The sequence below is a fragment of the Setaria italica genome, chromosome V (genome assembly GCF_000263155.2).
Source record: "Setaria italica strain Yugu1 chromosome V, Setaria_italica_v2.0, whole genome shotgun sequence".
NCBI classification, from domain to species: Eukaryota; Viridiplantae; Streptophyta; class Magnoliopsida; order Poales; family Poaceae; genus Setaria; species Setaria italica.
Window position 1 is genome coordinate 12,044,353 of NC_028454.1, and position 14,168 is coordinate 12,058,520.

The 14,168-nt window shown below is 52.7% G+C and overlaps 2 protein-coding genes across 2 annotated transcripts; both read left to right on the top strand.

Annotated features, from left to right (window-relative positions):
• Positions 1 to 468: 468 nt before the first annotated feature.
• Positions 469 to 1,578, top strand: LOC101762867 (monothiol glutaredoxin-S2). The gene has a single exon (XM_004968458.4). It carries the CDS (start codon positions 684 to 686, stop codon positions 1,047 to 1,049), a length of 366 nt encoding a protein of 121 aa, XP_004968515.1. The 5' UTR covers positions 469 to 683; the 3' UTR covers positions 1,050 to 1,578.
• A 7,540-nt stretch (positions 1,579 to 9,118) lies between these two features.
• Positions 9,119 to 11,274, top strand: LOC101763277 (protein indeterminate-domain 7). The gene is made up of 2 exons (XM_004968459.3): positions 9,119 to 9,482; positions 9,559 to 11,274. The coding sequence occupies exons 1-2, from the start codon at positions 9,326 to 9,328 to the stop codon at positions 10,797 to 10,799; spliced, it is 1,398 nt and encodes a 465-aa protein (XP_004968516.1). The 5' UTR covers positions 9,119 to 9,325; the 3' UTR covers positions 10,800 to 11,274.
• Positions 11,275 to 14,168: the final 2,894 nt, after the last annotated feature.

The following is a 14,168-nucleotide window of genomic DNA, read 5'->3' on the forward strand; positions in this document are numbered from 1 at the left end:
GGTTCCAGCTCCTACTGCTACAGGTCTACTGCTAGTACGATTCTTGTTTGACGAAGCCCAGTTGGTACGCCGTCTCGGAACGAAAAACCTTCGAGCTCGAGGTCAATTATGGAGTACGAAAGAACAATCGCAGTAGTACCATCGAATTTCGGTGGCGGCATCTTCGAGCGGAGCTTCTTCCTAACGCACGCACGCAGATTCTTCCGACGACTGGCCCAGGTTGAACGCACGCACCAAAAATATCGCCACCCCGAAAAAAAAGAGAAATCATTTTCCTTTTCCTTCCGATGATTTTCTTCCTCGCCGGAGTAGGAGTAGAATATGCTCGATCGGTGGGTGTTTAATGTGGCGCAGCGCTTGGAATTTAATGGCCCGGCCACGTGACGCAACCTCCGGCCCCACCGCTCCTCGTCACCTCCCCGCCTATGGCCATGTGATGTGCCGCTGCCGCTCCGGCTATATATGCCACGGATGCGCCTCCCCGTTCCTCCCCGGCCGCCTAGCTCTTGATCTCGCTAGCTTTGCTTTGCTCCTCCGCGCCCGGCCGGATCTTGCTCCCCTGCTCGGCGGCGACGACGACACGTCCAGGCCGGCCGCCGGCGATCGAGCTCGATCGTCTCCTTCGTTCTAGCTACGCGGCAGCTTCATCGATCACGTGTTGGTCGAGAGCTAGCGGGCACACCATGCAGGCGGTGGGCATCCGGAGGGGGCTGACCATCGACCCTGCGGGGGAGGAGGAGGCCCCCGCGGCGCGGGTGGGGCGCCTGGTCCGCGAGAGCCCCGTGGTGATCTTCGCGCGGCGCGGGTGCTACATGGCGCACGTGATGAAGCGCCTCCTCGCCGCCGTGGGCGCGCACGCCACCGTCATCGAGCTGGACGCCGGCGCGGCCGACGAGCTCGCGGCGGCGGCCGCCGAGGCCGGGCGCGGCGCCGTCCCGGCGCTGTTCGTGGGCGGCGCCCCCGTCGGCGGGCTCGAGGGGCTCATGGACCTACACCTCAGCGGCCGTCTCGTGCCACGGCTCAGGGAGGTCGGCGCCCTCTGCGCCTAGCTAGCCACCTCGCCGTCCGCCGGGCGCGCGCGGCTGGGCTCGCTCATCAATCGCCACTCCTCAGTTTCACCCAAGGCGGGGGCCTCGCATGGCATCGCGTCGCGTCCATGTACATACGCGCGGCCCCTGCGATTCGGAGAAGCATCAGGGTGCTGGATGCAAAGTACAATCGAATAATAAGTTTTAAGCAAGTGGTAGTACTACTACGCCGCCGGGGCGGGATGCTTGTGAGGGGGAACATTGTTACAGGGGGTTTTGCGAGAAAACGGCAGGACCTAAATGTGATTACTTAGGAGTAACACTGCTTCTTCCTTCTTCCTTCTCTCCGTCTCTTTTCCTTCCTTTCACAGCAGCAAGCAAGCTAGCAAGCAAGTTACTACGGCAGTGATCTTGCATTGCCCCTTGTCCAGACTTATGTAATGCAGCCAGCTCCATGTTTGGAAGGCTGCATAGAGAGTTAGCTGAGCTTGATTATGAAAAAGGCTTGTCCGGCCTGCATACCTGGAAATGCAAATTGAAACGCAAATTAAGCTCGTTTCCGCTAATGCAGCCTGGCTAGCGCCTCAAGGGGCCAAGTTCCTCGTTCCGCTCACCTTCGAGGGTCCGACGCGTCGCCTACCTCCTCACGTCACACTTGAGCACTCCGCCGCCGCCGCCGACCTGCTGCAGCGCGGGGACCTCGCCTCCACGCGCCGCGCCGTGGGGTCCTGCTGCCCGCGGCGTCATCGCGCGCCGCCGCCGCCGACCGTGCCTGCACTTCGCCCGCGCGCTCGCGCTCCGGGCTGACGCCAGGGCCGCTGCCGCCGCCGGCTGCGTTGCCCCGGGCTTGGTGTCTGCCGCCGCGCGGCCGGCGTCATCGGGCACGCGCCGAAGGTCCGCATCACCGGCGCCGGCGCCGACCGCAACACACTCCTTCGCACTGGCAGCCGCCTCCACGCCTTCGCCCATTCCAACCAGCTCCCCTTCCACTTCACGCCGCTCCTGCTCTCCTGCGCCGCGACCCACCAGCACGACGTCGCCGCGCGGGGGCACCACGACGGCTTCCAGCGCCGCCACGAACTGCGTCATGTTCTTGCACAAGCTGGAATCGAAGTTCGGTGGAATCTATTATCAAATCGAGCTCCCCAGGATGCAAATCTTGGCCGTATTCGATGGAATTGGAGTTGCATTTGGTGGAATCGGAGGAGTTGCCGGTCATCTCCATGCGCAAGATGTAGGAGCCCACGGGTAAGCTCACGTGAGCAGAAACAAGGTAACCCGATTCTTGTAGGTCAGCAAACCAAACACCAGCAAACCTAAGCCAAGCTACACAGAGCACCCAACCAATCACGAGCCAAATGACTGCGTAAGCCAGGCTTGGGCTACTCTTAGCCAGTGCACCCTACCGTCTTTCCTCGCTTCTGTTTTGTCCTTGCTTCCGATCGTCTTTGTTAACTTAATCGGCGCCTGGGATTAAACTAGCACGCATGATTGCGGGCGTATGATCCTAGTCGGAAGCCGATTATCTTATGCCCGGAAGATAACATTTTTAAAAGCGGCGCCCGGTGAGTGTAATGGAGGACGACGTCACTGCGGACTTTGCTTGATCGCAGCCTGCCCCCGTTCATCTTTTCTATCAACAAGTGAAGTGACGATATGCAACTGCGATCTCTTGTGGCTCCTTCAAGCTCCAGCTCCGCCACCCTTTCCCTCGGCCCATCTGGACCGTCGGTTCCGGAGCAGCCGCGTTAGCTGACGCCAACCTGCTCCCTCTGCCTCTGCTTGATTCTTGGCGAAGAGAAGTACGTAGAAGCGAAGCGGAGCGCGGTGATCTGTGGTCGCCGGCGGCGGAAGGCAGCGCGTGGCGTGGCGTGGCGAGGGAGGCGGCGACGGGATCGATGCGGGGGGGCATGTGCGGCGGCAGCTTAATTCCCGGCGACGCGACGCGAGACCGAGCGCGATGGGCGCGGCCGCATGCGGCGCACGCGACCCCACACTGTTCACCCGTGCGCACGAAATTCTACACCGCCGGGGCCGATCCAAGGAAGGGGCAGTGTGCAAAATACTCCACCCAAGGAAGCCACAGGCCCCCCATTAATGGACGAGTATGCTACGAGTATTTTTAATCTCCGTATAATTGGCTTGTCCGCTTCTGAGGAGGAGATGAGGCTCGTCGGACACGTCACGCTGCCGGCCACGTCACCCAGTCAGCTAGCGTGCAACTCGTTTGGCAGCTACTCTACCACTCCGCTCCTGCATATTCCAGTGTGCCAATAATTGCACATATCTTATTCCCCTGGGCCAGATCGTCGATTTGGCAGCTAGCTCGCTAGCTAGCCGGATGAGTCGTGTAATTAAAGTAGAGCGCGCGCACGAACCGCTGGTGACTACTATAATCCGGCGGTGGTTGGTGCCAGTGCTTACGGATTCTGGCTGCGGGGCGGGCAGAGGTGAGCTCGCGAGATCCGAGCTCAGATGCCCTCCTGGCTCCTGCTGGTTCAGACGCCCACAGGTTTCTGAGCGCCGCAACCGTGGCCGCCCCCCCCGTCGTCCGTGCTCGCGCGGTGGTGGCCCTTGAGGCAGCCGTGTGGCGCCGCTGCAGCGACACGTGCTCGCCTGGAGACGTGGCAACCAGCCCTGGAGTATGTTGGTAGATCAGATGGAAACAGCTCCATGTATGCCGCAACTAGTGCGAGCTTTGCAACTACCACAATGGTGCCTGGCGACTGTTCTGAACCAATTTGCGTCTGGCAGGAACAGCTTCTGCAGATGGAGTGCTGCTGCTGTAATTATCCCTACCGTCTGTACAACAGTCTCATTTGACCAAATTGTTTTTTTAAGAAAAGGGTGGATTGCGTTACGTCGAACGCATCATACCCATATTGCAAACATGGCCCTGAGGAAAATATATAATTACAATGATACGCACACAAGTCTAATTTCGCAAATTGGTTAAGAAGTAAAGTAGTGTACTCGGGACAAGCTCGTGGTGGGCTTCGGTTTCTAGCGAGAGGTCAGTGCAATCGTACTCATCTCAGCCTATAGTTGAATCCGGCCCAAAAGCCCACAAGCGCTACGTTTCGTTGTGATTTTTTTTTCGTCTGCTTTACCAGACAGTTTGACTGGAAATGGGCCAACGGGGGGCTTCGGTTCTTCGTGGGCTTGACAGCGCGGATCATACTCGTCTTCTTCGTGGGCTTGACGGCTTGAGCCCATATATGCCACAATTTCCCCTACTTTCCCCGGCCCGTTGGTTAATAAGGCCGGCCTAAATAGAATGTTTTCCACAGCTGTAACTGGGCCACAGTTTTGCACTACCATTTGGGCCTATAATTGGCCCTTTTCCTTTTTGGTGAAACACGCAGAAAAAATAACAGAATCGTCGGTGTGTTTGTTGACTACTCCATTCCCTAACGAGAGCTAAGTATTTTGAGGCGTTCTCTCTAGTAGTGGTAGTGCATGCTGACTTGGTTGTTGTTTATAACTTTGGCATCCCAAATGCGCGCGGTAGTGCAGAGTAAAAGCAGGGGCCGTCGAGTCAAGTGACATCACGCAGACACGACGGCCGTTCACGACCACCAACTGTTTGTCTCGTGTCAACTGTCATCTTGCACACATTATTCTCTGGAGACTCCGATCTTTGGCCGCCTTCACTTGATCTCTTCCGCGGAGCAACCATTCGCCTGTTCTCTATTTTTTTTTAAAAAAGAAACTTTTGGACAGATTGATGATGCATGACAATGGCACCATCCAACCACTTGGAAATGGAACGAAACAACTACCCACACGGCTTAGTTAAAAACAAACCTACCAACTTGCTCCATCTGATTAAAAATGCCGACTGCTGCGTCGGTAACTAGCTGGTTTAAACCTTTTCTCGAACCCAAGAAGCTACCTAGTTTAAAAAGCTTAACAATGGAGGCATCCACTACATCATTTTAGCTTGGGTCCACTAGCAGTGTGTATGTTTGTGTGCAGAGGCAGACGTTGCTGTATGGCGTCCATAGGCCGGTAAGGCGGTAACCATCATAGTCTACGTCACCGACAAGCTAATGGTACACAGTGGCCAAGTACATAGCTGGGTAGGCAATGTCACGGGCTAACGGACAAGAAGGCAACAACACGAGGGAAAACGGCAACGGATGTGGTTTAGCTAGCTAGCAGCCAATACAAAAGACCTACCAACAGGATACATCCATACGGAACGGAGCAGGTTTCAATTTTCAAATGAGTTGTCAGCTTGCAACACACACGGACATACGTACTGCATACTACACGTCAACATCTCGAACAAGATCATAAAATGCAAAACATACACACTACGGCATATCTTAACACAGTAACTCTTAAAAAAAATATGTTAATTAGACTAAGTACCCTTACTTGTTAAATAAAATACTAAAGAGATTAAATAATAACTACCGACTATTTGCAAAAAGAAAAGAAGCTCGACAAATATTGTAAATCCATAGAAGACTGACCGGATGTAGCATGTTTTATTTATCCACTAATATGCATGATCACGACTCAATGAAAGTTCAATTAAAGCTATACAATAATTCGACTTAATGCATGCATGTATGCTCAACATTGGATTCCGGACAATTTTGGGACCATGATCACGCGGTCGGTACCATAAAAAAAACGGTCCGCAGGGCACCGTAAGTCCCCATCATCTGTTCCATCCAAATAATGCGTACCAGCAAGCTGCAAAACGATTTTGGATTTTAGGGGGAAAAAGCGAGCGACAGTCCTACCTACAATCACGCACACAACACAAGGCCCGACCAAGAGGTCTGCAAAATAGGGAAAAAAATAAATCATTGCGCAATGGAATTAAGTGAAACAGCAGTACCGTGCACATGTATGGATCTCTTGCCCGATAAAAAATAATTGGCGAAAGGGAATTAAATCGACGTGGAAATGCATGCGTGCATGCCCCCGATCGAGCTTTACTCTATATTCCTTGCTTGGATCCAAAGGAATTGCTCAAAGTGAGGCAAACCTTACTTGACAAATATATACATGTCTGATATATATATATTATATATATATATATAATTATATATAATTCAGAAAGGCGCTTTTGCGAGCGAGGTAAGCAAGGCCGCGCGTCCGGAACTGTTCCGATCGATCCCCGCATGTCTCACGCTGGATGCTCTTTTGTTTGTTCGTTTGTTTTCTTGTTTCTACATGCCCGGCCTGCCCGGATGGTCAATATTCTCGCTGACAGGCCAAGTGAAATCCTGATGAGCTAGGGAGATTATTTTAGACCAGAATTTAACTTAGCTTTGCTCTTTCTACTGGCCAAGTGCGGACAGGGGCACGTACGTGCAGCAGAAGCAGCAGCTAGCGATCACCCGCGTCGTCCCCCGGTCCAGCACACCGTGGCCTGCACAGTGCAGCTAGCGGGAAGCGCACAGGTGGCGCCGTCACGGGCTGCCGGAGGGCGACCCGCTGATCCGCATGCATCATGCACGATCACGCCGGCCGGCCGGCAACCATACGAACCTAACATCCGTAGTACGGGTGCCCCCGCGAACCTGAACTCCTAGCTCCGGCGCCCACCGCGGCCGCCGTAGTCCGGTGGTTTCAGCTCCATGATTCAGCAGCCAGCTAAGGAGTGCAGTTCGAATATGGGGCCGCGCCGGCGTGCGCACGGTCGACGATTGAACCAACGGCGGAGGCCGGCGATCGATCGAGCTCACGAGCGCGTCTCGTCCCCGTGACTGCTCTACTCCGTGACCAAGCGAGATGGCGGCGAGCCCTATAGGGGCGGCGCGAGGTGGCCGTGGCCCCGATGGACCCTGAACCCATGCCAATGCCATCCCAGCAGTGGAACTGAAAGGCATGGAGCGGCAGGCTAATCGCAGCAGTGGTGGTCAGGCACCGGCAGATAAAGGGATCCATCAGATCGTTGCTTTCGTTGGTAGCGGCCCCAGAACACCCATCATCAGGCTTTAATCTGGGGGGCTTTGTGCTTGCATCAAAATGTGTTGTTTGTTGTTGTTTCTTCCTCCGCCCCTGCCCCGAGAGACTGCTGACCGCTGGCCTACCGCCATGGCGCCATGCCAGCCTCTGGCTAGTACGTGCGCGCCATGCCGCATTGACATTGCAAAGGCTGCCTGCCTGCTGCTGCTTGGCTGGGGTTCAGTTCAGCCCACTTCGATTTGACATTTTTCTCCTCTACATTTAATTAATACTCAGCTTTACTTTGTCACGGATTTACATTCAGGAAAATATCTTTTAAATTCAGTACTATCAGTATATATAGGGAAAAACGATGGGCATATGAATTCGCCTGTGTTTGACCGGATTTGACATGTGCCTGCTTTACTGCTTTGTTTTCAGTCAACATTTTTAGCAGCCTTGCACTTGCACCACTACCTTGACTCCTTTGATTCAACACATTCTTGCTCACATCCTGGCCGGCCAAACTCCACCAGCAGAATTTAGCGCATGCCGGCACAACACAGCACCTGTTGCAGGGTCAGGCCGTCAGGGAATGGGGAGAGGATACTGATCCATAGGCAGGCATGTAACAAATCAGAAACCAGTTATTAGTTCAAAAACAAAAAAAAAAAACAAAGCAGAAACCTGTGAACGAAGAACTTACCAATCGATATAATGGGCCAATCATGTAGTATGTGTAAACGCGAAAAAAAGCTAACCTTTTTGCTTAGTAGCTACTAGCTTTCCCTGCCACTCACTCGCTCCCCTTTCTCATTGCTTAACAATGGCATAAATGAATCGGGAGCCCATCATGCATCTCCCCCGGGGAAATCATACCAACCTTTTTCGTGCATGTCCCAGGCCTGGCCTTTCCACTTTCAAGGCCAGAAAAGGCTGCGTGCCCTAATTTAATCGCGCTACCTGGAAGGCACATCGTGCCACATCTGTTGAGGGCGCGCGAGATACCAAACCCAATGCCGGGGGAAGGAAGCTGGAAGAGACGGACGGGCGGGGCGTTGAAAGGCGGAGTGGATGGATGGATGGATACACATACATATGCACACTCGTCAGGAAGACAGAGGAAAAGTCATGTCTGTCTTCGTGTCTCTTGCTTTGATGTTATCTGGTCAAGGGTGTGATGCCTAGGCAGATGCTTTGAAGCAGCTGAAATGACATTGAAACATGTGAAAATTCCAATTTTACCGATCTCTTCTTCCTGATGTAGTTGACGTAATCCATTCATCATACTGCAAAAAGTGCAAATATTTAGAACAAGGGATAGCTCGATCGGCCCTTGCGCATGCAGCAGCTTCACTCTTCAGGTTCAAAAAAAAAACCCTGAAAAAATTGCTAGTGTACAAAATGTTTCATATTTGCCATTGCGTGCTTCAAACTCGAGAAATCAAATCCTTTGATTTGCTAGAGCAAAGGGCTATCCACACCTTGCATATGCAACTGCAAAGCCCTGCAACCTCACTGTTCCTAGTACTGTAGTAGTGGACAAGCACAGTACAGTGCTGTAGACTAAACCCCATGGGTTACTGGCCCAGCTGCAGAATCATAATCCGCATCGAATGGTATTAGAGGACGCTAACAGCAGAAGGTACAAGGGATTTCTCGAGGCCAGTGCATGCATCATCGGTAAGAGAGAGATAGAGGAGAGGAGCAAGGAAGGCCAGAGGAAAAGACAGAAAGCCCCGCGCCCCGCGTGTGGTAGCGGCTGTTTTCTTCCGGAGGGGGAGGGCAGTGATGAGTGTACTCCAGACCACTGTGATTGCGGGTATCCATCGGGTGGACTGGAGAAGACGATTGCTTCCACACTAGCTTTTTGGTCGCCTCTCTCCCTCATCCGCTCCCTCCCTCTCTCTCTCTCTGGGCTCCGACCTCCAGCTCTCAACCCTAGCACGCAGGTTATATCCAGACTCCATAGCCTCCCCGCCCGTCTTCTTCCTCCAACCCCAACCTCGGCGAATTCTCCCAGCAACCCCAACCAGATCGATCGATGGGTCGGTCGCTGAGCTGACTCCACTCACTCCATGTATGGCAATTCCGCGGCAGGGGCAGTACTAGTACGGCGCACCAGGCGGCCTCAAGATTCATCAAGGGCCAAGGGGGGTAGCTCGCTCGCTAGCTAGGTGTCCGCCCCCACCGCTGCCGGAGCAGGACAAGCACTAGCTGATCTGGGCGCAGCTGCAAGTACCACCACGGCTGCCTGCACATGCACGATCGGCCTCTCGCCCGCGCCCGCCCGTGAGATCTGGTCCTGCTGCGCCTGCAACCTGCATGCGCGCGAGCTGATCCATCCATCCACACAAGGCTGCTGGTATCCACCGGTCGGGAAGAAGATGATGCTCAAGGATCTGGCCGCAATTCAGCAGCAGCAGCTGGCCGCCGACGAGAACATGTCCAACCTCACCTCCGCCTCCGGCGACCAGACCAGCGTCTCCTCCCACCCGCTCCCGCCGCCCGCCAAGAAGAAGCGCAGCCTCCCCGGGAATCCAGGTACCATCTCAATCGAATCCCTAGCTCGCTCGCTCGATCCGTTGATCAATTCATGCACACCCATGGCGCCTTCTAGACCCCGACGCGGAGGTGATCGCGCTGTCGCCGCGGACGCTGATGGCGACGAACCGGTACGTGTGCGAGGTGTGCGGCAAGGGGTTCCAGCGGGACCAGAACCTGCAGCTCCACCGGCGCGGCCACAACCTGCCGTGGAAGCTGAAGCAGCGCAACCCCAAGGAGGTGGTGAGAAAGAAGGTGTACGTGTGCCCGGAGGCCGGGTGCGTGCACCACGACCCCGCCCGCGCCCTCGGCGACCTCACCGGCATCAAGAAGCACTTTAGCCGCAAGCACGGCGAGAAGAAGTGGAAGTGCGACCGCTGCGCCAAGCGCTACGCCGTCCACTCCGACTGGAAGGCGCACTCCAAGGTCTGCGGCACCCGGGAGTACCGCTGCGACTGCGGCACGCTCTTCTCTAGGAGGGACAGCTTCATCACCCACAGGGCCTTCTGCGACGCGCTCGCCGAGGAGAGCGCACGGGCGGTCACCGCCGCGGCGGCGGCGGCGGCGGTGGCGGCGGGCCAGCACCACCAGACGCACCCCGGGATGCTCGGCGACGGCGTACACCTGCCGGCCGTGCTGGACCACCCGTCGCAGCCGCCACTGGGCGGCATGTCCTTGCAGGAGATGTGCCTCAAGAGGGAGCAGTTCGCGCCGTCGTGGCTCACGCCCCAGCAGCAGCAGCACCTGGAGATGGGCAACCCCCCGTCCGTGTTCGGGTCCCAGGAGTACATGACGGGGAGCTCCACGCCGGATAGCAACGCGCAGCCGGCGGCGGGCCTCGGTTTCGGGTTCTCGCCGCCACCCACCGCCTCGGCGGCGCACATGTCGGCAACCGCGCTGCTGCAGAAAGCGGCGCAGATGGGTGCAACGCTGAGCCGGCCGTCGAACCAGGGCCAGATGGCGAGCGTCCACAGCACCAGCACCACCAGCGCTAACGCAGCAGCTGCTGCCGCAGGCAGCCTGCCTACCACTGGCGCCCACACTGGTGCCCTCGGCTTCGGGGCATCCCATCACTTTGGAGGGGATCGGGAGAGGAGCAGCAGGACCGATCGCGACGCCGGTAGCGGCGGCAATGCCGCGGGCGCCGCCGCCGGAGGCGGCAACGACGGGCTCACCAGGGATTTCCTGGGGCTACGGGCCTTCTCCCAGGGCGACATACTCAGCATGGCCGGGTTCGATCCCTGCATGTCGCCGGCCTCGCCGGCGGCGTACGAGCAACAAGGGCACCAGATGAGCAGCAAGCAGTGGCATGTCTAGTCGTCGTCAGCTCAGTTCCATAGCTCGCCATGGATGATGAATCGTGTCCTAGTAGATGATGAGGTGCAGCATCAGCATGCATGCATTGCACCGCGGTATTGCTCGATCATGCATGTCGAGATCAATATTTGGGTAAGTTGGATCGATCGAATCCTTTTTGCTTGGCAGTTGGCACTTGTTTTGATGTTCATTTGGAGGGGGGGGGGGCATTTCAATTCTTATATAAACTTCATTCAAGGTGCTATATATAAGGAAGAGACTTGCAAATGTTTATGCTATTATATCATAGTTAATTCATGTTCTTAGTCAGATTATATATACACTGTATCCATTGGTAGTCAGCGGCTACTGAATTTTTAAGCTTTGTACGAGGTCTACTACACGCGAAACCGTTGTTTACTGCATAAACGGTCTGATCGTTATGCGTGTAGATCCTTGCATGTACCTGTTCAAATAAATGTTCACGTTCCTTCAACTTTCGAAGGGTCATTTTAAAATGATGTCAAATTAGGCATGAAGTTGAACATTATATGCTAGAAGTGAAAGCTTATGAAGAAAATGATATACCTTATAAAATTATTTTTTGGGTGGGAATTCTGAGTTTAATTTTCATGGATTTTTTTATGATATATATGTTTGTAAGAAAAGAAAAATAAATTAATTTTTGAGTATCCCTACAGTACTGACAAACATATCAATATATATAAATCGACAGATACATGTTTTAGTTCACCTCATTTTTTTTATTTTTGCTTAAAACAGTTTTTTGATAACCCCCATGTGTAATTTTATCTGCTACTTCTAATAAACTAAATGTTTAAATGAAATCAAATAAACTGTATGTTAGAAATATATTTTCCACAAGAAATATTAGTGCAATTTCCATAAATATGTGGATTATTAGGAGTTCAAAGATAACCTGGTGATTATTATTGGTCACCAAGTGAGTTGAGTGCAATATAATATATTTTTCCAAATAAAGGTAATAAATATATTTGATTAGAGAAGCTTAATTAAGATATTTTGAATGTAGCTCAATTTAGTTTATACAATCATACACAATAGTATTAATCATCCTTTAATTAGAAAACCAATTCTTCATAGTAGTATTACTCTTGTGCTCTAATTCAGTATTATGTTACTGGCAGCTGAGATATGGAACAACTTGAGATTAGGTAAAAGCTAGTCGCTGTGACTCCTATTGTTAAGAAGAATAAACTAGCAAACTTTGACATCTCTGATTCATTGATCAGCCGCTCCATGAGAGTATGTCTCTTCACGCTGAAAAAAAGTAACCGTACCCGTTCAGTGATAAAAAGAATAATTATCTTAGGCACAAGGAATGGGCATTGCATTAGTTAACTGCAATGTACTATCTAGCTTACGCTTTTAGTTCTTTGCTGAAGCAAGACCGATCATCCAATCTCAGTTAGCAACAAAACTAATCCCAGACCCATGCTCCAAAACTTTGTGCTGAAGAGACGCATCAACTTCCATGACTTTCTCCTCTGCGTGCATACAAATCAGTGAAAGCTTCTACTAGTTGTATCTAACCTTTTGGGCATCCAAAAGGCTTTGTTGGCGATGCATTTGTCTGTTCCGAAGAGAGTCTTATTCACCTATCATCACACCAGGAAGAGTTGCAGTACTTGCGAACTGGTAGCTATATAGGCATTGTTTGCATAGTTTCTCACTCGTCTCGTTTTACTGCTGCATATAGTTTCTTTTTCCATGCACACCATGATTGCACACATAGAACTCAACCATGCAGCAAGCGATGCAAAGGTCCCTTTCCTTTTGGCGCTGCCTTGGTGATCATAAATGTTCCGCATATTTCCCCCTTGTCTTGTTTCGGGGAATCTCCATGATTTCATGGCAGCTTTTTGTGTACCATGAACATATGGTAATAGTGCATGGGTAGAGATACAAAGGATACGTAGGTAGAGATACAAAGGATACATGCTAGTAATTGCTAAAAATAAGTCTTTTCCCCCTAGTTGCTGTAGTCTGTTGTTGACTTGTCATGCACTGATGCTGTAGCAGGTAGCTTGCATTGCAGTCTATATGGCCTATGCGGTGTAGCGTAGCGTGGGCCGGCAGAGTGGCTGGCGGGGAGGGGCTTGATACTGTTGACATGTGAGCATGGATGAATGATGCTACGCTTTGCTAGAGAGGTGAGAGCCTGAGACCCTGAGAGAGAGAGAGCACTGTATCCTAATCCTACCCTGCTCCTGCAGGCTTGTAAGTTTGGAATGGCGCATCATCGATCGCATAGACAAGTGCATGCCATGCCCCGCTTTCCACATCAAATATTCCGCGCATCAAAGTTTGGGCGTTCTTCCAAGGGCTACGCGACAAGAGCGGCTTCACGTGTCCCTTTCCCAGTCAGTGTGCGTAAGAGAGAGGGAGAGGTGTTGGATGAATGGATGATGGTTGCTGCACTCTATGTCTCTATCTCTTTTTTTTTTTGAAAGAAGTCTCTATCTCTTTTCTTCGCAAACAAAGCTTGGTTCAAAAATTTGAGAGAGAGAGAGAGGGAGCAGCCAGGACTCTGCAGATGCCGATATGGGGAGGGCAGTGTAGCAGCCTGATCTCTGATCACACTGATGTGGTGTTGTCAACGGGGCCAAGGGGTGGTGGTGATGACGACGAGCGCACGCTCTTCCTCGGTCAAAAAAATAAAAACACGACAATACCGTTACATGCATGTAGCTGCAGCATACTCCTACGTACGTATGTAGTAGTACACGTACGTTTACACATGCAGTCACTATTTTTCGTTTGCCAGATTCTATTCTCGAGAGAGAAAGAGACCACTGCCACGACCGCCCTGCGGCATGCATGAGCATGGCACGAAGCCACGAACTGCATGAGAGAGAGAGGGGGGGAGAGGGAGAGACGACCGTCCAAGAAAGAGATCGATCATATGAGAGAGAGGGAGGGAGACTGCGACCGTCTGCGTGGCAATTGGGACGCACCCCAGCTTTGCAAATCGCAAAGCCTAATCCTCGGCTCCTTTCTCTCCTGGGGTCCTAGTCCTAGCGTGGACGCGTCGGAAAAGGTCGCTGCTTGTTGGCGTCCATCACGAGGCAACCAGCAGCCCTTGTTCCGTGGGGTTCCTAGCCCACTACGTCCTGTGCCTATAGTTGCCGATGAAGCCCCACCCCCACACTGTAGCTGCCACTACGCAGCCTCTACTGCACCTCGTTGCCTTGCATCTGCATGCACGCATCTCTCTCACCAACATTGACAACATGCTTATTCTCGTGTTCCTACCTCCTAGATGCCTGTGCACGCTGCATTGCGTCCCAGCATTTTTTTTTGTTCCTTTACAAAGTTAACTTTTTTTTACAACGTTAACTTTTGTGT

Excerpts from the sequence above, each read along its gene's own strand:
- LOC101762867 (XM_004968458.4), top strand. The coding sequence starts at position 684 with ATGCAGGCGGTGGGCATCCGGAGGGGGCTGACCATCGACCCTGCGGGG.
- LOC101763277 (XM_004968459.3), top strand. The coding sequence starts at position 9,326 with ATGATGCTCAAGGATCTGGCCGCAATTCAGCAGCAGCAGCTGGCCGCC. Across the intron at positions 9,483-9,558 it reads CAGCCTCCCCGGGAATCCAG|ACCCCGACGCGGAGGTGATC; the intron begins GTACCATCTCAA and ends GGCGCCTTCTAG.